Genomic DNA, 27,848 nt, shown 5'->3' with positions numbered 1-27,848 from the left:
CTGTCTCAAAAAAAAAAAAAAAAAAAAAGAATATGTTAGGTGTACATTTAAACAGTTATATAGACATATCATCCTTCTACAAAACTATTTGATATCAAAAGTCCTAAAAATGCTTGTTTTGACCCAGTAATTCCATGCTAGAACATACCAAGATGTATGTATGAGAAGCCTGTTTTCTATTGCTTCAAGTATAGTGACAACTGCATGGGCAGGTGGGGAAGCTGTGCTAAATTAATTTCCCAAATAATTAAAATGAGCAATTTTAATCTTCTCTAAATACTTGGTACCTGTGCTGGTACAATAAGTGGAGTACTCTGGACACAACTAACCTTTTTTCGATAATTTTTTATTAATGTAATTAACAATCAAAGCCCACATTAATAGACTCGCCAATCCTAAATGCTATCTGGGATGGCCTTTTGCACCTCTTCACCTTCTCCTAGATAGCTTGTTTCTCTGTGTCTTTTGGTTCTTGTTTCCTTTACAGTTGGCTATTATTTCTTGCTACTGTCACCTGAACTCTCACTAGAAATTGTGCTTTCCCCCATCTAATCAGAACTTTAAAATGTAAAAGCAGAAAACCCAGGTAGCCAAGTTTGAACGCACCATGTCTGAAGTAAATCATGTCTGAATGAAGTCCTAGAGGTCTGTCTCCAACCACCTGAGGAACTTGTTGAAATGCTTTTCCTCAGGACTCAAGACATCCTCCTAAGACTCTGGATCATGCAAACACTTAAGGTACTTTGTATGAATGTTAGAATTTTAGAATCTCTAGCTTATACATTCTCATATGAAAAAATATCCCTTGAATTCAAGGCTATGCCACGCCAACGAGTCATCCCTGGTGCAGCTGAGCTGCTGCCCAAAGCTAGAGTGGCTCAGGAGTCAGAAGTGATGGGCTGGTTCCTGTGGCTTGCCAGGTGTGAAAATCACAGAAACTTGGTGATCTCTGCTTGGGGGGCTTGAGACAGGGCCTCAAGAACTCCGTTATCCAGGCTACAGTACAGTGGCACAGTCATGAGTCACTGCAGCCTCCACCTCAGCCTCCCCAATAGCTGTGACCGCAGGTGCACGTTACCATACTCAGCTAATTTTCTGTAGAGACGAGGTCTGGCTAGGTTGCTCAGGCTGGCCTCAAACTCTTGGCCTCAAGCAATCCTCCTGCCCGGCCTCCCAGAGTTTAGACTTGAGCCATCACAGTCTGGTCCAACCTCTATTTTTCTGACTGAGATCACCTGGGCAGATGGAGGGTTACATGAGAAGAGATGTACTTCCTAGGCTCCTCTGTCTTTAGGTTGGCTGAGGTTTCTGATCACTGGCCTTTGGATGATTGAAGCCAACCTGGACCCATAATGTGGGGAGAAATAGGGTAACTGTCTCATATGAGACTGTCTTCACAGACTGATTAATTTCCACAACAAAATCAAATCATGTAGCCTATTTACCAGAGATCAATTAAATTGGCCATACTCTCTTTTCATAACTTATCCCCACTGGACTGAACATTTAATAGTTCATATTACACTCAACTAAGTTTCAAAATACCTACCACCTCCATTTTACCTAGCACTTTTATCAAAAATGATTGTTGTACTCGAGTTTGAAATGTTTATTTAAAAGCTTTTTTATGTCATTTAATGAAGTCATTAAAATGTCATCCAAATAAAACAGTTTAAAAGCAGTATATGTCAACTGCTTCTTCCCTTTAAAGACTCGCAGATTTTTATCTTGCATTTTAAATTAAGCCTCCACATGTCTTGGATATGCTGAGGGTCAAACTATGAAACCTGTAACTAAGAACATGCGCTAAATGGATCACAGAACATGTTATCCTTAGATAACATACTTAGAGGCATGTAACATGCTTAAGACGCATGTATCACTCCAGCCTCAAACACCACCACCACAACAAAACAACCACTCCAGAATGAAAATACTGGTATATTTGTATAATGCAAAGAGAAATACAGATATAAATCCTCAAAACGGAAAGTACATTAATAAAAATGTAGCATTATAAGCAAAAAATATTATATAGTACTTGCAGAATTTAGTCTTTCAGTTTAACATAATGTCTAACAAAGAAATATTACTTAAATTATAGTTCTCATTATTAATTTAAAACAACCATCAGTAGAACAGCACAGCTTAACCTAGCAAACAGTTTAAGGAAATGCTTTGTTTCCTAGAAAGAGGGTATCATTATATTCCATTCGTTTACACCATGAACAACAGAAGAACAATTTTCAAAGTGGAAATTAGTTTCATAAGACAGAATAAAACTGGGCTTCTCAAAGCACAAGCCATTTCCATAAAATTAATTTTTTATTGGCAAAAAATACTTAAACAATTTTGATGTAGTACTCGGCTTCTCAGAGCCCTCCCAATCCTCGAATCACAATCTGTACATACAAACACATGCAATACTGTATTTTTCTCCACACCATTACTAACCAAAACACTTTACTCTTTTAAAACTTACAACTTGACAGAAATGTTTCCATTCGAGATTGGTATAATACAGAGAGCAGTTGTCACTGACATGGTTTTTAGCAGTAGAAAGTAAACCGGGAACCAAATCTTACTTGTTACTTCACTGCTTTAAAAAAAATGACTGACTTGCTACTGACCTCCATCTCTGCTCTTTAAGTTCAATATCAATGCTGACACTTTCAAACAACCGGCGTAGCACAAGGACCCCGCAGCCGGCAATTCAGAGGGCATTTCAGACAACTTTCCCCCCACTTTCTCCTGCTTCCAACAGAAGATCCTCAAGAAATCTAACTTGTGAAGAAATCCCCCTAGGTTCCTTCTACTTCACTGCAAAATGTAATGCCACTTGAGGTTGTCAAAAATAGCTTCTGTAGAAAACTGGCCATGGTCTTTAGGAAACGTTGCATGAAGAAAATTAGTATAGCCTTTATAGAAAAAGAAAAAAAGTAACCACGCATGGAATAAAAGACATCAGTACCGGTACAAAAAGACTTCAGGGCCTACTGTCAGGAAGAAAGTCGAGTTAGCAGGACGAATGTGCGCAGCTGGAGCGGGCTGAGCATCCTACTCCTCACCCACCCCACCCCCAAAAGAGTCAGTACAATCCGAGTGTCTGTCCACTTCGAGTCATTTTGAAGGCAGCTTAGAAAATTAAAACAGGGGCCAGAAGGGAAAGAAACGACGTCACCGTCCAAGCCAAAGGGGAAGGCTGGGATGGGGGTCTATGCGGCGGGGCCTCCCTCATAAACCAATGCCTTTCAGGTCGCAGGGATGGGTCGCCTGGGTGGTCCGGGGGCTCTGGCAGCAAGGGAACTGGGCCCTGAAGCAGTCCCTCAGCTCCCTGTTGAAGAGGAAGCACACGACGGGGTTGATGCCGGCCTGCGCGAAGGTCAGCCACACGGAGGCCGTCAGGTAGGCCTGGGGGACCGCGCCGGGCCGCACCAGGACCCGCAGGTAGCTGGCCACGACGTAGGGCCCCCAGAGGAGCAGGAAGAGCAGCGTGACGGCGTAGAACATCTTGCACAGCCTCTTCTCCGTCTTGAATTCTTCCAGCACGAGGAGGCGGCGCGCGCCGCGGCCCGGCCCCGCGGGCCGGATGCCCACAAGCGCGGGCGGCGTGGGCCCGCGGCCGAAGCCCGCCGTCCAGTTGGCGGCCGCCTGGCCGGTGGCGCCTGGGCCGTGGAAGGTCCAGTCGTGGCTGACGGCGGGCACCAGGCGCGCGGGCCGCATCTTGCGGCGGTCGTGGATGAAAAAGAGCAGGCGGAGGTAGACGAGGTGCGTGGCGCCCACCACAACGGCCAGCAGCAGCAGGAAGCCCAGCGCACCGGGGGCGCCGTCGGGCCGCTGCTCCAGGGCGCACGGCGCGTCCTCGTCGTCGCCTCCGCCGCCATCCAGCACCGGCGGGAAGGCCGCAGCCAGCGCCAGCGCCCAGGCGGCGCACACCAGCATGGCGGCGCACGGCCAGCCGGCCAGGCGCTCGGCGTAGAAGCGGTGGTGCGCGATGGCCAGGTAGCGGGTTACGCCCACGCCCAGCAGCAGGAAGGCGGCGTGGAAGCAGAAGAGCGCGGCCAGGAAGGCGAGCAGCTTGCAGCCCAGCGCGCCCGGCGGCGCCCCCGCCGCGGCCGCCGCACGCCGCGCAGCCAGCATGACGGCCGGGAGGCAGGCGAGCGCGCGCAGCCCGTCGGCCAGGCACAGGTCGAGCAGCAGGTAGTACGGGGCGCGGTGCAGGCTGCGCTCCCGCACGATCAGCAGCGCGAAAAGCACGTTGCCCGCCAGGCTCACGCACAACAGCAGGCTGAGCGTGGCCAGCTTGAGGCCCAGGGCGGCCGCCTCGCCGCCGCTGCTGCTCGGCTCGCTCGAGTTCGCCATCGCGGCCTCCCCAGGCCGTGCGCTCCGCCCCGGGGCCGTCCCCGGCCTCGCCGCTCCCGCAGGCCGCCCGGCCCCGCGCTCCTCCGCTGCGCCGGCCCTAGGCGAGCTCCTGGTCCTGCGGGGCTCAGCCCGCGCCCGGCCGGCCCCTCTTGGGCTCCCTGAGCCGCCGCTGAGCCGCTGCCGCCATCTCAGGAATGGTGCGCGCAGGAGGAGGCGGCCACTCCCTGCGCCCTGGGCGCCGCGGGCTTCACTGCGGACAGGGCCGCGCCGCCGCCCGCAGCCCCCTGCATCCTCCTCCGTCTCCTCCTCCTCCTCCGCTGCCGCCGCCGCCGCGCCTCTTGGCTCTGCCCCCCGCCGGGCCCGCCGCCGCCGCCGCCGCCGCCGCCGCGGAGCCCCCTCCCCTCCGCCGGAGCGCGCAGCGCGGCCGCCGCTGCCGCCAGCCCCGCCGAGGCATCCCGCACCGCCCGGGCACGGCTGGGCTGGGGGCGCCGCCGCGGCAGCCGCGGGGTCGGGAGGCGGCCGGGAGGGAGGCAGGGCCCAGGACGCAAGGTGGCGACAAGTCGCGTTTGGCCCCAGGTAACGGGGGTCCGGCGGCGGCGCCCACGCTGGGGTCACGGTGGCAGTGCGCGGGGGAGGTAGCCTGGGCTGGCAGGGTCGGGAGGCTTCAGAGGGGACAGGAGTATCTGGGATGAGCCTTCTGCCTGAAAGCTAGGAGTAATTTACGGTGGTAATAGTCACCATAATCCTAAAACCGCTGATGCTCAGGTGCGCACTGATATGTGTAGCAGTGTGCTGGTGGTGCAATATTATCTCCCTCAACAGTAATCACGAAGTTGGCTCCATCCTTAGCCCCATTTTATACCTCAGGAAGCAGAGGCTTGGAGGTCGAGGGAGTTGACAGCCGGGAAGTGGCGGATCTGGGATTCGAATTTCGCTTGGTCTGATTTCCAGGGCTGGACTCACAGCGACTTTGCAGCATCCCCTGCTCGCTAACTCATCAGTGATCCCAGTGAAGGACCTATATCAGGGAAAAGAGAAATTCAGCATTTCGTCTTTAAGTGACTTGGAAGGTGAACCCTACGCTACCTTCTTCCCAGGATATCTATTTTCTGGGTAAGCCTGAAAGGACAGCCCCTGTTCTGATTCTTTCACACACCGCATTTGTCTAGCAGGACTGCGCTTGCTGGTCCCTCTGGCTGGACCAGCCCCACAACAGGCTCCCTCTCCTCAGGGCCTCCTTCTGACCAGTCTGTCTTACTCTACATACCTGCCCTCTATTCATTTCCTTCTTAGCACTTATAATTGGTCATTATATACTTCCATTTCCTTTTTAAAATCTTGCTCTTCTAATTAGTCTCTAAGCTCTTTGAAGGCAAGGGATCATGCCTGGTTTTTGGTACCACTGTATCCCCAGTGCCTAGCATGGTAAAAAAATTAAACTGCATTGTTTCTCATGCACACTTATAATTTTTTTCTTCTGTGCAGAAAATTAGTTTTTGCCTTCTGATTGATTAAATGCAAGGCAGGCACCTTGATGGGCATTTTCAGGATAGTGCAAGATCATAGAGGGCCTTGAGGATCAGGCTAAGGAGTCTAAACTTTAGTCTACAGGCAGTCGGGAGCCCTTGAAAGCTTTTGAGAAGGGCAGTGATACAACTAGGTGGGTTTCAGGAACATTATTCTGGCAGCAGTATTTAGGAGGGATGACAGCAGAGCTGGGAAACCTAGTCCAGAGCCTCAAACTTTGCTCTGTGCAGAAATCACTGGTGACCCTGTTAAAATGAAGATTCTGATTCAGTAAATCTGGAATGGGGCCAAAGAGTCTGCATTTCTAACAAGCTCCTGGGTGAGACTAATGCTGTTGGTCTGCTGACCTTACTTTGAATAGCAAGGCCCTTGGGGACAGTTTGTATATATATATTTTTAAATCTAAGTGATTTTTCAAGAAAATCAGCTATTGAGCACCCGACTTGGGACTTTTAAGCAGCCAGCAGCAAGTGGCTGACCAGGCACATCTGCAAATGTATGTTGATAGAAAATAGATTTTGGAGGGTGTATGGGTTAGGAATTGCAAATTGATTTAGTAGCAAAAACGTGTACATGAGCTTATTTTCCTCATGAAAAAGAAGTCTGGAGGTCAGCGGTTGCTCACATTGATTTATTGACTTAAGGACTGAATCTTTGAAAGCCTTTTAGCCCTTCTCTCATGATCACAGTAGGCTGCCAACACCACAATCATTGCCTCTTCATTCCAGGCAAAAAGAAGAAAAGGGAAAAAGCAGAAATATTCTGGCCACCTAAGTAGGCCCCCTCCAAAGAAGAGCTTTCTAGAAGGCCTATATTATAACCAAACACTTAGACATATCATTGGCTATCACTTGAGAGTGAGCACTTGAATAAAGGAGGGTAGGAAATGGTTTCTTTATTTCTTTGTTTCAAGTTAGACCCACAGCTGTAGAGAATTTGATCTGGCTTTGTTGGGGACCTTAACACTTGGGCTGCCTCTGCCCAGAGGAGGGAATGCCTTCTTAGTAACCCAAACAAATTCACCAACTCTGGTTACTTTGTGGTAATACTATTGGCAGCCACCTTTTACCGAGCACTTGCTATGTGCCAAGCATTGTGCTAAATTCTTGACGTGTTATTTAAGGTAATCATTGTAATGGCCAGATGTGGTACGTACTCTTACTATCTTCATTTTGCAGAGGCACAGAGGATTAATTTATTCAGGCTTTCACCACTTACACTTACTTTACACTTACTTCCAAGTAAGTGTAAGAGCTGGAAGTCTGACTTTATTTATTTATTTAGAGACAGGGTCTCACTACGTCACCTAGGCTGGAGTCAGTGGTGACATTATGGCTCACTACAGCCTCAATCTCCCAGGCTCAGGCAATCCTCCTACCTTTGCCTCCTCAGTAGCTGGGACCACAGGCTTATACCAACATGCCCAGCTAATTTTTAAAAAATTATGTTTTTTAAAACATAATTATGTCTCCTTATGTTGCCCAGGCTGGTCTAGAACTCCTGGGCTCAAGTGATCCTTCCACCTCAACCTCCCAAAGTGCTGGGAGTATAGGCATGAGCCACCACACCCAGCTGAGGAAGTGTGTTTAGAGTCCATCCTCATGATCTCCACAAACACTGCCTCCTCATTATAACTGCGAAGAAAGCTTTTATGTCTATAAAAGCAGTGATCTAATGTACACAAACTACTGCTACTCCTGTGCACAGAATTGTAACCCCTTCCAAGAGGGAAAGGATTTTTCAAAACCACCTAATCCTAACACTTGAATTTTACAAACAGAGAAGCTCACGAATAGCTGAGTGGGAGGGAGAATCCAGGTCCTCTCACTCCTAGGTTTCTACCTTCCACTTAGTTAAAATCTTCATATTTTTGTTCTAATGTGCACGTGATGTTGGACAAGTCATTTAACCTCCTGGAATCTCAAATTTGTCTGTTTATGAAATGGGACATTGGACCAAATTATGTCTGAGGGTCCTGGGCTCTGAATGAGTTTAGGTATGAGGAAATGGAAGTTAAGTGATTGTGTCTCCCAAATGGGGAGAGATTTATTCTTCAGAAAAGGACACAAAAGAAGAGACATTATTAGTTCCTTATAATTTAAATTTTCCTGTGTTTTCTGTTTCTATCTACTGCTCAAAATGCAGCTCTTTGGGACTTGAGATTTGCTTTAGTCATTTTCCCAGGCTCAAATAGCAGAAGCAGCAGCAGAAAATATATAAATCATGGCTCTTTCACTTCTTTCATTATCAACATTTTTTCAATAGATTAATACTTAAGGAAAAATGATTAACATTTCATTGGCCAGGATCAACGTATTTTACTGTTTCTAGGAAGCTGCAGGCAAGAATTTTAAATATTTTCTTAGGCACCAAATTGCATGCCTTCATCTCAAAGCAAAAGAGCTCTACGAGATTTTTTCCTATAAGAAAAATTTTCATTATGCTTGTGTAACCAAGTTCTTCCTTCTGCACATAGAAATGTGGGTATTTCTCATCCCCCACTCTCCAAATCAGTTATGTCACTTCTTGGATATACATATAGATGGTGTGAATGGTACTAAAAATCCTCACTGTTCAGAGGAACTGGTTGGCACCCTTTGGCAGATATAGTCAAGGTCATGGGTTCCTTCATCATGAGGCCCAGTCCGGCCAGTGTCTCCAGTTTAACCTCAGGTTTCTAGCCAGTCACCTGCCAATAGGTAGATTAAACATCAAGTTAGAGAAAGTTGGTTTGAATTAACTCCATCCCAACTCTTAGAAAAAATGAGCCAAAGTCTAGGCCCGGTGAATGTTGGACTATCAAAGGGCAGCCCTCAGGTTGATCTCTCCACGGGATAAAGTCGTAACTTTGACAATGAAAATGGGCTTTGTGGTGAGGTCCACTCTGGTTCATGTACATGTTCCACCAATGACTAGCTGTGCATTGATGGTAGTTGTACATGAACCAGAGTAGACCTAACTGCAAAGAGCCTAGACTTTGGCTCACTGGGCAAGTCTCTTGCCTACTGTGAACATCTGTGTATCAAAAACTCATTGTGGGGAAGATTCAATTAAATGAGATTCATTTACAAAGAGTGTAGCACAAGGTGTGCACACAGGTAGTGTGCAATAAACGGTAACTACACTTATGCATATTTGCTCTTACCTGACTGTATGTCTCAGCTAACCATAGTTTAATTGACTTTTATATTTCCTACCTCATCGTAACCTAGCAGGATGCCCTGTGCACAGTAGGCTCTCAATATGTGTGTGGCAAGTATGAGTGTCAGTCCATGTAATCAAGAGTACAAGAAGTGCAGCTGCTTCCTAGAAACCTCATTTCTGACTCTGTGTTACCATTTTGTCTTGCTGGTGAGGGAAAAAAGGTAGCTTTAGTGCATCTTGGGTTTCATCATGGGTCCTTGCTTTCTTGGAATACACTGTAATTTCAGGCAAAGTGCCTAAATTGCCTAGTATATGGTCCTTCCGGTTAGTGCTTGCCTGTGTGTATGGGGTATCCCCTCTGATGTTTCATCAGTTGTTGCCATATTGTTCCTCTTGTTCCAAGCCATTGTGGTTTGGTGACTTTTAAAGGCTGCCTTGTGCCAGACTTGTGGTGAGAGAATCTAGGCTGAGGATGCATTTGATTTTAGATGCATCCACAGCCATTTTTCTCAGCAGTATGTCTGAGAAACTGGGTGCAGCTCCCCTCTCTCTCAGTACCCTCTTCTCTTCCTCTTACCTTCATCTCCAGGGATTCCCTATCTGCTCTGGAAGAGGGTGAAAACCCAGTTCTTCCTTGTTCTTCCGGACAGTGTAATTACTGTCATCCCTCAGTATAAACAGAGAACTTGTGCAGGGCCTCCCTGTGCACCTGAATCTACCATACTCAAGTCCCATAGTCAGCCCTGCAGAAGCCACATATCTGAAAAGTCAGCTCTTCCTATATGCAGGTTTCACATCTCTCAAATACTATACTTTCCATCCTATTTTCATTGAAAAAAAAATTCACATATAAACCAACTCATGCTGTTCAAACCCATGTTGTTTAAGGGTCTACTGGAATCAATTTCCCTGGGAAGCTGTGGTCCCCAAATTCAGGTGTTTGGAAAAAATAAAAGCCAGGAAGCCACCTTGACATAAACATCTCTTAGGCAAGGAAGCCCAGAGCCCGCTGTCCGCTTGAATGTTGGGAAGGAAAGGGAGAAATAGAGGAAGAAAAATTATTACCGCATATCTCAAAATATTGTGCTTGCTGTCTGTATTTCTTGAATGAATAACCGAATATCTTTATGTGTATATGTATAACATGTTGTCACTTCATTTAAGCAAAATGTGTTTAGTGAAAACTCTTTAACAGTTTTCTTTCTCCACATGTAAGAGAATAAAGTTGTGCCCTGACCTAACACCATATATTTTTAAAAATTAGAAATGGTTGATATACCTAAAAGTAAGTGCTAAAACTGTAACAACTCTATGAAGAAAATATAGGAGTAAATTTTCATGATGTTAGGAAGTGATTTCTTGAATATGTTCCCAAAAGGACGGTGACAAAAGAAAAAATATATAAATTCGATTTCATTAAAATTTTAAATTTGTGCTTCAGTGGACACCATCAAGAAAATGAAAGGCCCACCTACTGAATGGGAGAAAATGTTTTCAGGTAATATGTCTAATGGGGGACTTGTATCCAGAATATGTAAAGAACTCATAACTCAAAAAGACAACCCAATTTTAAAAATGGGCAAAGGGTTTATTTATTTTTTTTAATTTAAAAAAGAAAAAAGAAAAAGAGGAAAAAAAAGGAATGAAGAAGAGGAAAAAAGAGGAAGAGGAGGAGGAAGAGAGAACGGGAGTGTTGTTTAGTTGCCCAGGCTAGAATGCAGTCTAAAAATGGGTATTGAAAACCTCCCTTATACCATCAGTCGTGCTTAATAATGGCCAACCAATATTTCAGTTAAACCTGTGAGTAGGTGTGATGTGGTACTGATAAGAGTGCATATCTTGTGTGTTTAAAGTGGAGAGTTCTATAAATGTTTATTAGATTTACTTGTTCCGGATCTGAGTTCAAGTCCTGGATATCCTTATTAATTTTCTGTCTCATTGATCTATCTAATATTGATGTTGAAATCTCCCACTACTACTGTATGGGAGTCCAAGTCTCTTTACAAGTCTTATGTATCCTGTATTGGGTGCGTACACATCCAGGATCATCAGCTCTTTTGTTGCGTTGATCCTTTTACCATTATGTGCTCTTTTTATATTTGTTGCTTTAAAATCCATTCCATCAGAGGCGAGAATTGCAACTTCTGCTTTTTATTTATTTTTGCTCTCCATTTGGTTGACAAATCTTTCTCCATCCCTTTGTTTTGACTCTTTATGTAACCTTGCATGTAAGATGGGTCTGGATGCAACATACTGATGGGTTTTGGCGGTGTCTTCTGATTGGGGGATTTCGTCAGTTTAAATTTAGGATTACTGCCATTTGATGTTAGCTGGCTATTTTGCCCATTAGCTGATGTAAATTCTTCATTATGTTGATGCTGTTTACTTTTTGGTATATTTTTAGAAAGGCTAATACTGGTTTTTCCTTTCTATGTGTAATGCTTCTTTCAGAAGCTCTTGTAAAGCAGGTCTGGTGGTAATGAAATCTCTGAGTACTTGCTTATTCACAAAAGATTTTATTTTTCCTTCGATTGTAAAGCTTAGTTTGGCTGGATATGAAATTCTGGGTTGAAAGTTCTTTTCCTTAAGGATGTTAAATATTGGCCCCCACTCTCTTCTGGCTTGTAGGGTTTCTGCTGGGAGATCTGCTGTGAGTCTGATGGGCTTCCCTTTGTGGGCAACCTGACCTTTCTCTCTGGCTGCCCTTAGTATTTTCTCCCTCATTTCAACCCTGGTGAATCTAACGATTATGTGCCTTGGGGTTGCTCTTCTTGAGGAATATTTTTGTGGTGTTCTCTGTATTACCTGGAGTTGAATATTGTCCTGTCTTGCTAGGTTGGGAAAGTTTTCCTTAATAATATCCTGAAGAGTATTTTCCAGCTTGGATTCATTCTCTTTGTCGCATTCAGGTACACCTATCAAACGTAGATTAGGTCTTTTCATATAGTCCCATATTTCTTGGAGACTTTGCTCATTCCTTTTTATCCTTTTTTCTCTAATCTTGTCTTCTCGTTTTATTTCATTAAGTTGGTCTTCAACCTCTGATATCCTTTCTTCTGCTTGATCAATTCGGCTGTTAAAACTTGTGCATACTTCGCGAAGTTCTTGTGTCATGTTTTTCAACTCCGTTAATTCACTTATATTCCTCTCTATATTATCTATTGTTGTTAGCATTTCATCAAACCTTTTTTCAAAGTTCTTAGTTTCTTTGCATTGGGTTAGAAGAATTTCCTTCAACTCCCAGAAGTTTCTTATCATCCACCTTCTGAAGCCTGCCTCTGTTAATGGAACACAGTTTTTCTCCATGGCCTTGTTCTGTTGCTGATGAGGAACTGTGATCCCCTGTAGAGGGAGAGGCTTCTGATTTTGGGTATTCTCAGCCTTTTTAGGCTGGTTTCTTCCCTTCATTATAAATTTATCCATGTGTCGTGTTTGTAATTACCATCTTTCTAATTAGGTTTCTGAGTGGACGTCCAATTTATTGATTCCCAGTGCCAGAATCTGACCAACCCACTGTGCTGGCCAAAACAGTGGTGTTAAGACTGATGGTGCTTTTCTGACTCTGCACCAAGAACTGCCGTGCCAAGGCACTGGCCAAACCACTGCACCAGCCACAAGAGTCGTGCTGGCGACCCATGGGACTCCTCTGCTGGGAATCTCCTGGGCTGTGAGCAACAAAAATTCGTCTAAAAGTGTGGCGTCCTCTCATTTTCTGAGCTTTCACTGGGAGCCACAATCCCAAGCTGCTAATGATCAGCCATCTTGGATCTCTCCCTTGGCAAAGGGTTTATATAGGCATTTCTCTAAAAAGATAGGTAAATGGTCAGTAAGTACATGGAAAGATACTTTGCATCATTAATCAGTAGGACAATTCGTTTCAAACCATCTGAGATACCACTGCACATCTACTATGGTGGCTATTATCAATAATGTAGATGATAACAGATGTTGGTGATGACATAGAGGAATTGGAACCATCAAATGATGCTGGTGGGGATGGAAAATGATACAGCTCCTTTGGAAAAATCATTTGGCAGCTCCTCAAAAAGGTAAACATAGAGTTAACTTATGGCCTAGCCATTTCGTTCCTAGGCATTTACCTGAGAGAAATGAAAACTCATATACAAATGTTTATAACAGCATCATTGCTAATATCCAAAAGGAGAGAGCAACACAAGGGTCCATGAATGAATGGATGGATAAATGAAATGTCATATATCCCTACAGTGGAATATTATTCGTTCATAAAAGCAAGTATTGGTACATGATGCTCCAACATGGATGACCCTTGAAAACACCGTGCTTAATGAAAGAAGCCAAACACAAAGACCATGTATTGCACAAATCCATGTATATTGAAATGCCCAGGACTGGCAAATCCATAGTGATGGAAAGTTGTTTAGTAGTTGCTGGAAGCTGGGGGCATGGATTGGAGAGTGACTGCTAATGGGTCCAGAGTTTTTTGAGGGTTGGGGGGTGATGAAAATGTTCTAAAATTGGGTAATAGTGATAGTTCCACCACTCTGTAGATGTCCTAAGAAAACAGAATTATTTAAAAAATTCTTAGGAAAGTGAGGTGACTTCTGTGGCCTTTGGAGGTGTCCTTATTAAAAGATGGTTAAGAGTCTGACAAGTAACATGGACTCCTGGTTACCACTTTCTGAGTAAATGCAGATTCTTGAGGTGTGATTTCTTGTGCTCTTCCCTGAGGCTGGCCATAGAAATAAGTCATGCCTTGCCATATGATCAGGTGCACAAGGATTGCCCCTTTGGTGGGCCTTGGCATTTGCCTGCTTTGGGGCTTTGATGTTGAAGTAAATAAGAGATTAAGAAAATTTTATTCAATCAATAGCTTTATATATCTAGCAGCATAGCCACTAGAAAAGCTGTCATTTTTTAGATTCAAAAATGCACTAAGCTATTTTGCCTACATGATCTGATTTACTCCTACAAAACCCCATACCCCAGCTTTACAGATGAGGAGCCTTGAGTTTCAAAGCAGTTAACCATAGTCTGTGGTTGTACAGCACAAAGTACAAGAGCAAGGTAAAATTCCAGTCTGTCTGGACCAAAAGCCTGAATTCTTAATATGTACAGAGGGCTTTGTCAACTAATATGTAATTGAAGGAAAACCTACTAGGATGATATTAGTGTTAAACTGGGGTTGTATCTGCTAGTACAGAATCAAGAAAAACCATTATGGTAACGGCATAGGTGGCAGTATTTTAACCACTTGAAAATAAACACTTTCAATATCGAAAAGAAACAAACAAGGAGTCTACACTAACATGTTATCACTATTTAAAATACCATAATTAATATTTCTATTAGGCTTTTTAAAGCAAGTTATAGCAACCACTCCAAGAGAGAAAAGGGGCCTTTAAAAAAAATGTGGCCCCTCTATTTTCCATGATAGTTACTAGCTGTTTAAACTCCCTCTAGTGGTTAAGTCATGTTGTGATCCTAAATTTTGCATTGAAAGACTCAATGCAGCCACTGGGACTAGGGTGCTATTGGGAGTGCTGAAGATTACAGGATCAAACCTATTCCTTAAGCATTCTTTTCATGTGGTTGGAGTAATGGTATAAATATTGTATATTAATACTACTATTGCTATAATCCTTGCTTTCGTCTCTTTTCTCTCTTATTTCATCGAAAATCAAATCGTGCCTTGATTATTGATACTTTCTACTCTAGAGAATTATAGTAAATATACTTTCTAAGGTGGAGATGTTGGGGGTACATCCATATAAAATTTTCTGAACTATGGAGCAGGGGCCTGTAAGACACATCTTTAAGGATGTACCTACTGTTTCTTGAATTGGTAGTTTACCTATTATGCAACGACTTCCTTGTAATAAAATATGAAAGTTTAGCTCCTTTAAATGCCCACCCTCTAAATACATACACCTCCCACCTCTCACACACACATGTAAATTCTTCTTATCTGGCCCCCCCAGCACTAAGCTTTGCATTGGATTTTTTATAAATGAGGTAGAGACCTCATAATTCTCATTTGCAGAATTATGACAGTTGTTGAAGAAAGCATTTATAAAAATAAACCTTAGAGATAAGGCAGACAAATTTTTATGATAAACTATGTAAAAAGTACAACTTGGGTTTGTTTCTTTTTAGACTTCCATGTGAACTCACAGTGGTCTGATTTTCATATCTCAAACATTTTGGATACACAGCTGCATTTTTCAGAAAAACTCCTGCTCCCCCCGTTCCTTCATTCTCTTACTTTGTCTAGTCTGGACAGTTCCCATGCTGTGGCCCTGGCACTGCCTTCCAAAGCATGCTCTTCTCCTACACTGTGAGACTTCCTATTTCCAGGAACAAATCACATCTTTCTCTTTCTTGTTTTATTCTTTTTATTTTCAGGTGGTGTAATACATTAATAGCTTCCCGAGAAAGTTGATTTGGAGGTAAATATTTTAAGATTTTTTACATATCTGAAAATATTCTTACTTTACCTTCTTCATACTTGATAGTTTGGCTGGGAATAGAATTCTACTCGGTTGGCAATTATGATAAATGATATTAAACATGTTTTTTCATGTGTTTATTTGCCATCCATCTATCTTCTTTATTGATGAATCTGTTCAAACTTTTGCCCATATTTTTTCAATAAGACATTTTCTTATTACTGACTTTTGGGAGTTCCTTATGCATCCTGGAAAAAAGGGGTTTTTTTTTTCAGATATAAGATTTAGAAATTCTATTTTCCCCTGGTTTGTGGCTTGTCTTTTTATTCTTTTAATAGTGTCTTTGAAAGAGCAGAGATTTTGATTTTGAATGAAGTCCAATTTATCAATTTGAATTATTTTATGAATAAAGCTTTTCAGTCATATCTGAGAAATCCTTGCCTATACCATGGTCATGAAAATTTTCTCCTGTGTTTTCTTCTAGAATTTTTATGGTGTTATGTTTTCAGTTAGTTTTATGTTCCATATTTAGTTGATATTGTAAATAGTGTGAGGTAGATTGAATGCCAATAGATTGAAATTAACTCTTTTAACATATAGATATTCAACGGCTCCAGCACCCCTTGTTGAAAAACTTATTGCACCTTTGTCAAAATCAAATTGTTCATATATGTATGGGCCTTTTCCTGGACTCTTTTTTTCTGTTGAATTTTTATATTTGTCTATCTTGGTACCACACTGTATTCAGTATTGTGGCTTTATAATAAGCCTTAAAATCAGGGAATGTTATTCCTCCAAATTGTTCTTTTTCTAGTTGTTTTGGCTGTTCTCAGTCATTAGCATTTACTTATGTGTTTTAGAGTCAAGTTATCTAATTCTACAATGAAGCCTACTGGGGTATTAACTAGGGTTGTGTCTAGATCAATCTGGGGAGAAGTGACATCTTAATAATACTGCATCTTCCTACATGCAAGAGATACAAACAAGGTTTATCTCTTCATTTTTAGTTCTTCTTTCATTTCTCTCAGCAGTCTTTTATACTTCCCATTGTATAGTTCTTGTATATCTGGTGTCAGAATTATCTACCAGCATTTTATATTTTTGATACTTTTATAAATGGTATTTTTAATTTTTAATTGTTCATTTCTACCACAAATAATATAATTGATTTTTGTATATTGACCTCATATTTTGAAATTTTGCTAAACTCGCTATTTCAGTTTTGGGGGTGAATTCCATCAGGTTTTCTACATAGTATCTTGTCTGGAATAGATAATGTTACTTTTTTCAGTCTGGATGCTTATTTATTTATTTACTTATTTTTGCCTTGTTGCACCTGGCTAGAACCTTTAAGACAATGTTAAATAGAAGTGACAAGAGCTGACCTTATTGGTCTCTTCTCTCATATTAAAAGGAAAGCATTCAGTCTTTCACTGTTAAGTGTGATGTTAGCTGTGGATTTTTATAGGTGCCTATAGATTAGAAGTTCCCGTCCATTCCTACTTTGTTGAGAGGTGTTTGTTTGTTTGCTTGTTTTAAAATCAGCTGTGAATGTTGGATTTTGACAAATGCTTTCCATGCATCTATTGAGATAACCACACTGATTTACATTTTTAGTTTGTTAAGTGATGAATTATATTGATTGACTTTCACATATTAAGCCAACCTTGCATTCTTTAAATGTGACTCATTCATGAACTACAATCCTTTTTGTATATTCTTGTATTATACTTGTGAATTTTTTTTTTAATTTTTACATCTGTATTCATGAGGGTTATTGATTGTCAGCTGCTTTTCTTTTTTTTCTTGTACTAACTTTGTCTAGTTTTTGCTTCAGGATGAAGCTGATCTAATAGAATGACTTGGAATGTATTCTCGCCTTTTCAATTGCTTTTTAAAAGTTTATGTAGAATTTTTTTCTTCAGTGTTTGGTAGAATTCACTAGTAAAACTATTCGAGCATGGAGTTTTCTTTGGGGAAAGGTTTTTAACTATACATTTCATTTATTTTTTATATATATGGCTATTCAAGTTATGTATTTTACCAAGTACATTTTGTTAGTTTATGTCTTTTAAGGAATTTGTTCATCTGATCTGTGTTACCAATTCATTGGCATAAGTTGTTAATAACATTCCCTTGTTACCTTCTACATAGCTATAATATAAAATTGGTATTGATATCTTCTTTGTCATTTCTGATATTGGTACATTTTCCCCTGAACAGTCCTGCTAGAAGTTTATCACCTTTTTCAGTCTCAAAGAACCAGATTTTTATTTTCATTGATGTTCTCTACTGTTTTTCTATTCATTGGTTTCTGCTCCAATATTTATTATCTCCTTTGTTCTACGTGTGTCCTATTTGCTTTTATTTATAGTTTCTTAATGTAGAAACTGAGTTCTAATATTTGAGATCTTTATTCAGGCATTCATGTTACAAATGTTCCCCTAAGAACTGTTTTGGTAGAATTCCATGAATTATATAGCTTTTTAAAAATATTCATTCATTTCAGAATACTTCCTAATGTTCCTTTTGATTTCTTTTTTGATCCATGAGATATAGGTAAGTGTGTTATTTAGTTTATAGGTATTTGGAGGATTCCCAGATATCTTGTTATTATTAATTTCTAATTTAATTCCACTGTATCAGAGAACTTGTATGATTTTAATTCTGTTAAGTTTATTGAGACTTTTGTGACCCAGAATATGGTCTATTTTGGTAAACATTCTGTGCACCCTTGTAAAGAGTTGTGTTCTATATGGTTGTTGGGTGGAATGTTTTATAAATGTCACTTGGGTCAAGATGGCTGATAGTGTTGTTAACATCTTTTATATTCTTAATAATTTTCTGTCTACTCATTCTAGCAACAATTGAGAGATGAGTTCTGAAATCTCTGACTATAAATCTGGATTATATTTCTCCTTGCCTTTCTAACAGTTTTTGTTTCATGTATCTTGGGGCTCTGTTATTAGGAGCAAAAAGTGTTTAGAATTATTATGTCCTCTTGACGAATTGATTCATTTATATTACTAATTGACCTTCTTCATTCCAAGTAATGTTCTCTGCTCTGGAATTTACTTAGTGTGATATTAATATAACCTCTCCAGCTTTCTTTTGATTAGAATTAACACAATGTATCTTTTTTTACTTTAAAAATTATTTTATTGTAGACTATGCTCATAACATCAAGCTAAGGATCAATGTAACTTCTAATTGTGGTTACAATCTGTGCCTGGGATTCCAGGATTGTGTGTGTGTATGTATGTGTGTGCATGCATGCGTGTGTGCACGCACACACACATGCACATGTGCATGAATTAATGAATTCTTACAATTCTTTTGTTCCTTTAACAGGTTTTCTCATATGTTCCTGGCCAATAGTAGGTGCTCAGTACATATTTTTTGGTTTTGTTTTGTTTTGTTGTTTTTTGGGACAGGGTCTCGCTCTGTTGCCCCGGCTGGAGTGCAGTGGCACCATCTCCACTCATTGTAACCTCTGCCTCCTGGACTCAGGTAATCCTCCCACCTCAGCCTCCCAAGTAGCTGAGACTACAGGTGCGCACTACCATGCCTGGATGATTTTTGTATTTTTTGTGGAGATGGTGTTTTGCCATCTTGCCCAGGCTGGCTGCAAACTCCTGGGCTCAAGCAGTCTGCCTGCCTCGCTCTCCCAAAATGCTGGGATTACATGTGGGTGACACCACACCCAGCCAATATTTGTTAAAGGGAATGTTTGTGTCTACTACATGCAGAAAGAAAAACAGACACCCTGTCCTTTACTTTTAATCTGTTGTTGCATTTATATTTAAAGCGCATTTCTTGTAGGCAGCATTATTGTTGGTTCTTGCTTTTATATTTAACCAAATAATGGCTGAAATTCAATTGGGAATATTTAAACCATACATTTAAGGTGAATATTAATATGGTAAGATTTAAATCTGTCATCTTGCTCTTTGTTTTCCATTTGTCTTACCTGCTGTTTCTTTTTTCCTATTTTTATGCTTTTTAAAAAATCAATTAAATATTACTTATGATTTCTTTTAATCTCTTTTGTTGGATTATTAGCTATAATTCTTTGTTTTGTTATTTTAGTGCTTTATTTAGGATTTGTAGTGTACATTTTTAACTTACCAGGCTACCTTCAAGTGATATTATACCTCTCCACATATAGTATAACAATTTACAATGGCATATTCTCATTTCTTTCTCCCAACTTTTGTGCTATTATCGTCATAGATTTTTCTTTTATTCATATTATAAAGCTCGTAGTACATTGTTAATATTTTCATTTAGACAGTCCATTATTTTTTCAAGGGATTTCAAAAATAATAAAATTCTCTTATGTTTTACCCATGTGGTTATCATTTCCAGTGCCCTTTATTTCTTTCTGTAAATCTGCGTTCTCTTCTGGCATCATAGTCCTTCTTCTTGAAGGACTTCCCATGACATTTCTTTTTTTTTTTTTTTTTTTTTTTTTTGAGACAGAGTCTCATTCTTTCACCCAGGCTAGAGTGTACTGGTGCAATCATGGCTCAATGCAGCCTCAGCTTCCCAGGCTCAGGTGATTCTTTCACCTCAGCCTCTTGAGTAGCTGGGACTACAGCCATGTGCCACTATGCCTGGCTAATTTTTTAAATTTTTGGTAGAGACAGGGTTTCACCACGTTGCCCAGGCTGTTCTGGAGCTCATGGCCTCAGGTGATCCTCTTGCCTTGGCCTCCCAAAGTCCTGGGATTACAGGCATAAGCCACTACACCCAGCCTCTGACATTTCTTGTAGTGTTGATTTGCTTATAGTAGATACTTTTAGCTCTTGTATATCTGAAAACACCTATTTCTCTTTTTTTTGTTTGATTTTCTCCATTGCTTTTCTGCTTCAATCTTATTAATTTCTGCCCTTTATTTTTCTCTTCCTTATGCTTGCTTTGGCTATACTTTGCTCTTCTTTTCCTAGTTTCTTAATGTAGGAATTTAGGTTGTTGATTTGAGACCTTTCCTCTTTTCTAATGTAAGCATTTAGTGTGGTAAATTTCCCTCTCAGTAGTGCTTCAGCTGCCTCTGAAATGCTTTAATATGTTTTCATTTTCATTTGCATCTATGTATCTTTGAATTTTCTTTGAGACTTCCTTTTTAACCCATATATATATATATACACACACACATATGTACATATATGTACGTATATATGTACATACATATGTACATACACAGAAAACCAGACTTTTCTTGTCTGTGCTCATTAGCATCTTCAGGTTGCCAGCTTCTCTAGCTCTGAGTTTGAGATATATGAGACAAAAAGAAAACCCAGGGAACTTACTGCTCTGTTGTTCCTTAACTGTATATATACACACACACACACACGCACACGTATGTGTGTATATACATACGTGTGTGCGTGTGTGTGTGTGTATAGTTTAATTTTCAGGCATTCGTACATTTTCTGTGTTTTTTTCTGGCATTGATTTATTTTACATTTTTTAAGGTTTGTTTTATGGTCCAGAATGTAATCTACTTTGGTGAATATTCCATGAACTCTTGGGAAAAAACTTGTGCTCTGCTAAAGTGCTACATATGATAAATAGATCCTGTTGGCTGATTGTGATTTTGTTGTTCATTTCTTGTATACCCTTGTCATGTTCTATCTTGCAGTTCTACCCATTGCTGAGAGTGGGGTGTTGAAGTTCCCGGCTATAATTTTCTGTTGCCTATTTCCTTTTAGGTCTATCAAGTTTCACTTCATTTATTTTGGGACTTTGGTACACACATATGTAGGATCATTATGTCTTTCTGGTGGCTTGATTATTTTATAATTATGTAATCTCCTCTGTCTCTGGTTAATTTTGCTCTAAAATCTCCTTTATTTGATATTAATATAGCTACTCTTAACTTTGTTGGGTATTGTTACAAGATATATCTTTTTCATTTTTTTCGCTTTCACCCCACCTACATGGTTGTATTTGAAGTGAGTTTTTTATAGACAGCATTTTGTGGCGTCATGGTTTTTTTGCTGTCGTGTATTTGCTTGTTGTTTAATCCATTCTACCTGGTGAAGTTAAAAGTCTAATTAGGCTTCTCACTTGGCCTTGCTGCCTTAGGTACGGGGAGGATCACAGTTTTTTCTGTTGCATTTGGCTGGCATATTTATGTCTGAGAGTTTTCTGTCTTGCAAGGCTGCTCCTTTGGCTAGAGAAACCAGACTTTTCTTGTCTGTGCTCATTTGCATTTTCAGGTTGCCAGCTTCTCCAGCTCTGACTCTGAGATATATGAGGCAAAAAGAAAACCCGGGGAACTTACTGCTGTGTTGTTCCTTAACTGCTGAGGTACCTAACTGGTATGCCACCTTTTGGCCTCTTTCAGAATTTTCCTTGTGTTTTTTTTACATAATGTTCAGGGTTTCTCACTGTACTTGGGAGGAATTGAGAGAGCATGTCTATTCTATCTTTCTGGCAGAGAATTTTCTCCATCATTTTTTAATAGATATTTCACTGAGTATAGAATTCTAGGTTGACAGGTTTTCTTCTTTCAGTAAAGAGATTGTTCTTGCTTGTATTGTTTCTTATGGAAAATAAAATGTTTTCTAACTGTGTTTGTTTTTGTTTTTGTAGAGATGGGAGTTCTCGCTATGCTACCCAGGCTGGTGTTGAACTCCTGGCCTCAAGCAATCCCCTTGCCTTAGCCTCCCAAAGTGCTGGGTTTACAGATGTGAGCCACCAAACCCAGCCTAATTCTTATTTTGCTACTCTGTATATAATGTGTCTTTTTTTATGCACTGGAGCAATTTTATTATACCCTGCCTTGGTGTGATAGTCATGTTTTTTGTGATTGGAATTCATTGAGATTCTTGAATCCAAGGGTTTATTCCTCTTAAACAGTCACTCTCCAAAAGCAGGTGACTCAACCAACCTTATGGTAAAAATTACACTGCTGTTAATTTGTAGTTGAACTCTGATAGTTTTCAGGTTCTAAACTGTTTATAGTATCATTCAGAATAGTTTTATTTTCATAAAAATCTGTGCCCTGCCTATTCATTCCTTCCTCTTCTACACCTGAACCCCTGACAACCACTGATTCTTTAACTGTCTCTACAGATTTTGCCTTTTCTACAATGTTGTATTAGTTAGAATCATACAGTATGTAGCTTTTCAGATTGGCTTCTTTCACTTAGTAATATGCATTAAAGTTTCCCCCATCCCTTTTCAGGGCATAATAGCTCATTGCTTTTTAGCAGTGAATAATATTATTCCATTGTCTGAATGTACCACAGTTTACTCATCTACTCACTACTATAGGATGTCTTGTCTCCTTTCAAGTTATGACACTTAGGAATGTAGCTGCCATAAACATCTTTGTGTGGGTTTTTGTATGGACATAAGTTTTCAACTCATTTGAGTAAATATCAAGGAGTATACTTGCTGGATCATATGGTAAGAGTATATTTAGTCTTGTAATAAACTGCCAGACTGTCTTTCAAAGTGGCTGTACCATTTTGCATTCCCACTAGCAATGAGTGAGAGTTCCTGTTGCTCCACATCCTCACCAGCACTTGGTGTTGCCAACGTTTTGGGATTCAGACATTCTAATAGGTATATAGTGGTATCTCATTGTTGTTTTAATTTGCATTCCCCAGTGACATATGATATTAAGTATCTTTTCATGGTACTGATTTGCCATCTGTATATCATCAGCAAGATGTTTGCTCAGGTCTTTCCTCTAATTTTAAAATACAGTGTCATTTTCTTATTGTTGAGTTTAAAGATTTCTTTTTAGATCTTGGAGCTATAGGTATTTTTATTTGAATTATTATTATCTTAAGTGCTTGGACAAGAGTTTCATGGAGGCGTCAGTATTTTAACCAGGAAAACATGAAAATGTTTTCTTCTAATTTTTTGGAGGGAGGTAGAGAAATGATTTTCACTTGAAAAAAAAAATGAAAAGACCTTCTCCTAGATTACTTTGATCCAGAAAGAACTTCAGCCTGCCTCTTCGTAGAGCTGTTAAGTAGCGCTGTGACTTCATGGGCCCTCCATGCTATAACACCTTCCCCACAATATTAGTTTGTGCCATGTGTTTTTCAACAATTGCCTTATTAAGGAGCAGGAAGTATCTGCTTAGCACAGTATTGCCTTTCTTTATTAGGAATCAGTGGATTTACAAGTTGTTCTGCTGTTATCAGGGTGGTGACATTACACCTATTAGCAAGTCTCCTCAGCTTCCAGAGAACTGCTCTGGCCTGGATCATTCTATAGAAAAACTAGTTACTCATTGTTCAGCACCCACCTATAAGTGAAAACATGCAGTGTTTGGTTTTCTGTTCTTGTGTCAGTTTGCTGAGAATGATGGTTTCCAGATTTGTCCATATCCCTGCAAAGGACATGAACTCATCTTTTTTTATGGCTACATAGTATTCCATGGTGTATATGTGCCACATTTGCTTTATCCATTCTATCACTGATGGGCATTTGGGTTGGTTCCAGGTCTTTGCTATTGTAAACAGTGCCACAATGAACATATGTATGCATGTGTCTTTATAATAGAACAATTCATAATCCTTTGGGTATATACCCAGTAATGGGATTGCTGGGTCAAATGGTATTTCTGTTTCTAGATCCTTGAGGAATTGCCACACTGTTTTCCACAATGGTTGAACTAATTTACACTCCCAACAACAGCATAAAAGTGTTCCTGTTTCTCCACATCCTCTCCAGCATCTGTTGTCTCCAGGTTTTTTAATGATTGCCATTCTATCCTGCAAGATCTGCACATGTACCCCAGAACTTAAAGTATAATTATCTATCTATCTATCTATCTATATATATATATAAAGAAAAACTAGTTACTAATGCTATTGAAGAAAAATATGTCCCACGATAGATGGAGGTATTATATTATCTGATTTCCATTCTCCCACCCTTCATTATGCATCAATAGATTTATATCACAGGATTCATTTTCATTTTATGTCTTTTTGTTTATGCCCCAATTCTTTTGCAAGTAATTTTAATTCTTCGTTTTATGAGAGTGAGGCTCTGTGCCTGTGTACTCCTATATAAAATAAAGGAAATGATTGTTTTTAATGCAGATTTGAAAGAAATATAATGGATTTCAGCTACACCAATTTCTCCCCATTTAGACGAGATGAACACCTAGTTAGATGAGGAACGTCATTCTTCATATAATTTGAATACATCCTGTTTCCATGACAACTTGTACTTACCAGCTTGCCTGGTAAAAGAAGTGCTCGAATTCTTTCTTTGATAAAAGATTTGACCCAACATTGAAGCCCCAGTTTTCTTATTCCAATAATTTCATTCCAGCTTGGGGCCAGTTTTCTTTTAACATGGGATAATGTTGAGGATTAGAAACCTAAAAACCATTTTAGAGGTGAATTCACCTTCAGAATAAAAGGAGAGGACTCATAGGCCAAATACTGATGAGCATGGGAAATGAAGATACTTGTGCAGGTCATAGTCATTTTCGGATATCTTCCAGTTAAATTGAATCAAGAGATGATGCAACAACTTATTAAGATGCTATTTGATTTGACAAAGAATGATTCAGTTATTTATTTCCATCTGGACATTATAATCAGTGAACTTGTTTTTTTCACTGCTAATTTATAGCTTGCCTTTATGGGTGGTTTGTGCCCTCTTACTGCTGAATTTCAATTCTTATAAGGAGTATGGTTTTATTAATGATTTTCCCTCAGAATGAAAAATAGGAAATTATTTGCATCATTAACCGTGCTTTTGCAAACTATGAAAAATACAATACTGCATTTAATTGACAAATTTATGTTTCATGTGTTATAAAATATTTTAGTCCAATAAGGCAAGCGGACATGACCCTTACGTATTTTAGGAATGATAGGGACTCATCCCAAATTTAGGATAATTCACAGTGTATTTCTGAGTGACCTGGTAGGTTTTGAAAGGGCAAAAGTGACTCCACTGTCTCCAAGATCATTGTTAAGCGCAGTATATATATTTGTGACATCAAGTATTTGTATAAAGCCATCTGGGGGGTACCATGTTCATCAGAGCCTCCATGATAGCTCATCTTTTGTAATGATGACCTAGTATGATCAATATGTGCATATTTTTAGCCTGGGAATAAGATACTATCTTACCACAAACACTAAGAAAATTTGAAGCAAATACCGTAAGGTGCAACCTGCCATTATGTGAATAATACAAATAACAAATACAAGTAATACAAGTAACAAATAAGAATGAACAGGAAAAGAGTGAAAAATTAAGAGGATCTTTCTGTATTCTGAGTATGGAATTCCTGCTGATGGTAAAAGAAAAGAGATTGAGTAACTAAAGGGGTCTTATTGGCCTAAACACTGCAAGTATCCTCATGTTTCCTAACGGAGCGTTTTGCACAGTAGTTACAGTTCTAAAAATGTCATGTAATTATGATTTTTTTTTTTAGAAAACAAATAATACAACTTCATTTTTGAAATTGCTTCATTTTTCTTTACTAAATTGCTCATCAATTGATAATGGTTTCCAAAACTTTAGTATACTCAGTTCTTAAGAAGTAAATGACTTATAAAATATTTTGATCTACACTTTTAACGAATGTTTTTTAATCACAGAAGGATTCATTATTCAGATATGTATTGAGTTTCCAGCACATGAACAGTACTTTATAATAATCTCCGAGGACCTCAGAGGTGAGCTCCCCACCCCTCAGGAAGCTCGGGCTAAATATGGTACAGGGAAAGATGGTGCAGGTGATCCTTTTGCAGCCTGACTCTTCACCTCCTAATATTTGCCAAGTCAGCTTATATTTTCAGTATTAGCATTTCTTATGTCATAAACATGATTACTTCTGCTTAAAAATAAAGCTTTGGAAGCACAATACACTTCCTTAGAGAACTGGCTTACAAAATGTTCCCCTAAATGATCTATGAACCATAACTGAAAGCCCCAAACAAAATCTTATCCTAAAGCAGCTTCTTAGATGTAAAGAAGTGACTTGCTTGCCGCTGATTTATTCCACCAGGCGAGCAGTTATCAGCTCACAGTGGGGATTAGAGGCCTCCTGGATGGTTGCTGGGAATCCTCTGGAACAGGCAGTGCTACAGGACCTGCTCCTTGCCTATCCACCATTCAGGTTTTCCAGGACTCGGGACTTTCAGTCCTCAAATTGGAACAGTCCTAGGCAAATTGGGACAATTGTTCATTCCACCTGTCTCTAGATCCCCAAGGAGCATAGAAAGCAGGACACTCGTGTTCAAAGAGCAGAGAAGATATAAGGTTTATCCCCTCCAGGAACCGTGATAAGGAAACAAGAGTCAACACTTGCATAACTTTTTTTTGGCTTATGGAAAGCCTCACCAAATGTTCCTGATTTCACAATCCTTCAGGCAGCAATGCAAAGCAGGTGTTATTGGCTCACTCATTTTTTATCTGAGAAAAAAAAGACTCAAAGAGGTTCACCAATTTGTCCCAAAGCACATGTTTTTGGACTTCCCTCTGATCACATTGCCTCCCTACTGCTCCTTGTTTCCTCTCTTTTAAAAATTGCTGAAGACCAATTTGAGGCCTGCTGGCTCTCCCCTTCAGTCCAGTTTCTGATGTGAACCATCTCTGTATCTCTGATTGATTGGCTGGCCAGGAATGTTCAGAACTACTCTTTGATAAGAAGCCAGTGATTGACAGAGTGTTTATTACAGGGTTGCACATGATAGCCACAATCATTGGTAAGAATATAAGTGTCCAACAGGAGGAGTTGGTTGTATGAATCATTACTCCTCCAATCAGTGGAATTCTGTGTGGCCACAGCAAAGGTCCTTTAATCAGAGTTCTTAGACTGGCCACAAAACCTATGTATCTGAAATCACTGGGACTTTTTTTAAAATCAGGGAAGAGCTTGGTTACTTCCAAGTGCTGCTTTTGCCAGGATAAGGGATTTCTTCCTGGGAAAGTAGTTTGGGCACTGCCCAGCTATGTCTCTGGGACTCTGTGAATCTCCTGTCCCAATCTGGGGTATGTTTGGTGATTGATTTCCTGTCAGGGAACTTGGCCTCACCCTTGAAGGATGGTTAGACAATTCGGATGGTCAGAGGAGAAAAGAAAGGTCTCAGGCAAAAGTGTGGCGATATGTGTACATTCGGTGTGTTTACCAAGTGGGGAGTAAGCCCATCATTGATTCAGTAAAGCTGGGTCTCCCATGTGCCAGACACCATGCTGTGAACCAGGAAGACAGTGGTGGGGGAGGTGGGCCCAGGCCTGTCTTCGGGAGCTCATGTTGTGGCAGAGCTGAAAACGCACCAAGAAATAGGGGCAAATCTGTTTGGAATATATGTCTTTCCATATATAGCTGTATCTCCAAATATATAGATTTAACATATATATTCCAAGTATATGTAAATATAGGTGTAT

At 40.3% G+C, this 27,848-nt stretch overlaps 2 protein-coding genes across 2 annotated transcripts in view; one reads left to right on the top strand and one right to left on the bottom strand.

Moving 5' to 3' along the window:
• Positions 1-1,921: 1,921 nt before the first annotated feature.
• Positions 1,922-4,906, bottom strand: GPR27 (G protein-coupled receptor 27). Its single transcript, XM_002758550.7, has one exon. The coding sequence runs from the start codon at positions 4,360-4,362 to the stop codon at positions 3,235-3,237; it is 1,128 nt and encodes a 375-aa protein (XP_002758596.1). The 5' UTR covers positions 4,363-4,906; the 3' UTR covers positions 1,922-3,234.
• EIF4E3 (eukaryotic translation initiation factor 4E family member 3) overlaps positions 4,771-27,848 on the top strand; it is a 73,924-nt gene continuing 50,846 nt past the window's right edge. Inside the window, exons 1-2 of the mRNA XM_035274651.3 lie at positions 4,771-4,938; positions 5,314-5,475. The gene's annotated coding sequence lies outside the window, so the exon portion shown is untranslated. The remainder of the gene's footprint in view (positions 4,939-5,313; positions 5,476-27,848) is intronic.

The sequence above is a fragment of the Callithrix jacchus genome, chromosome 15 (genome assembly GCF_049354715.1).
Source record: "Callithrix jacchus isolate 240 chromosome 15, calJac240_pri, whole genome shotgun sequence".
Lineage (NCBI taxonomy): Eukaryota > Metazoa > Chordata > Mammalia > Primates > Cebidae > Callithrix > Callithrix jacchus.
The sequence above is the reverse complement of the archived record's forward strand: the minus strand, read 5'-3'. Positions and strand labels throughout refer to the sequence as shown.

Excerpts from the sequence above, each read along its gene's own strand:
- GPR27 (XM_002758550.7), bottom strand. The coding sequence starts at position 4,362 with ATGGCGAACTCGAGCGAGCCGAGCAGCAGCGGCGGCGAGGCGGCCGCC.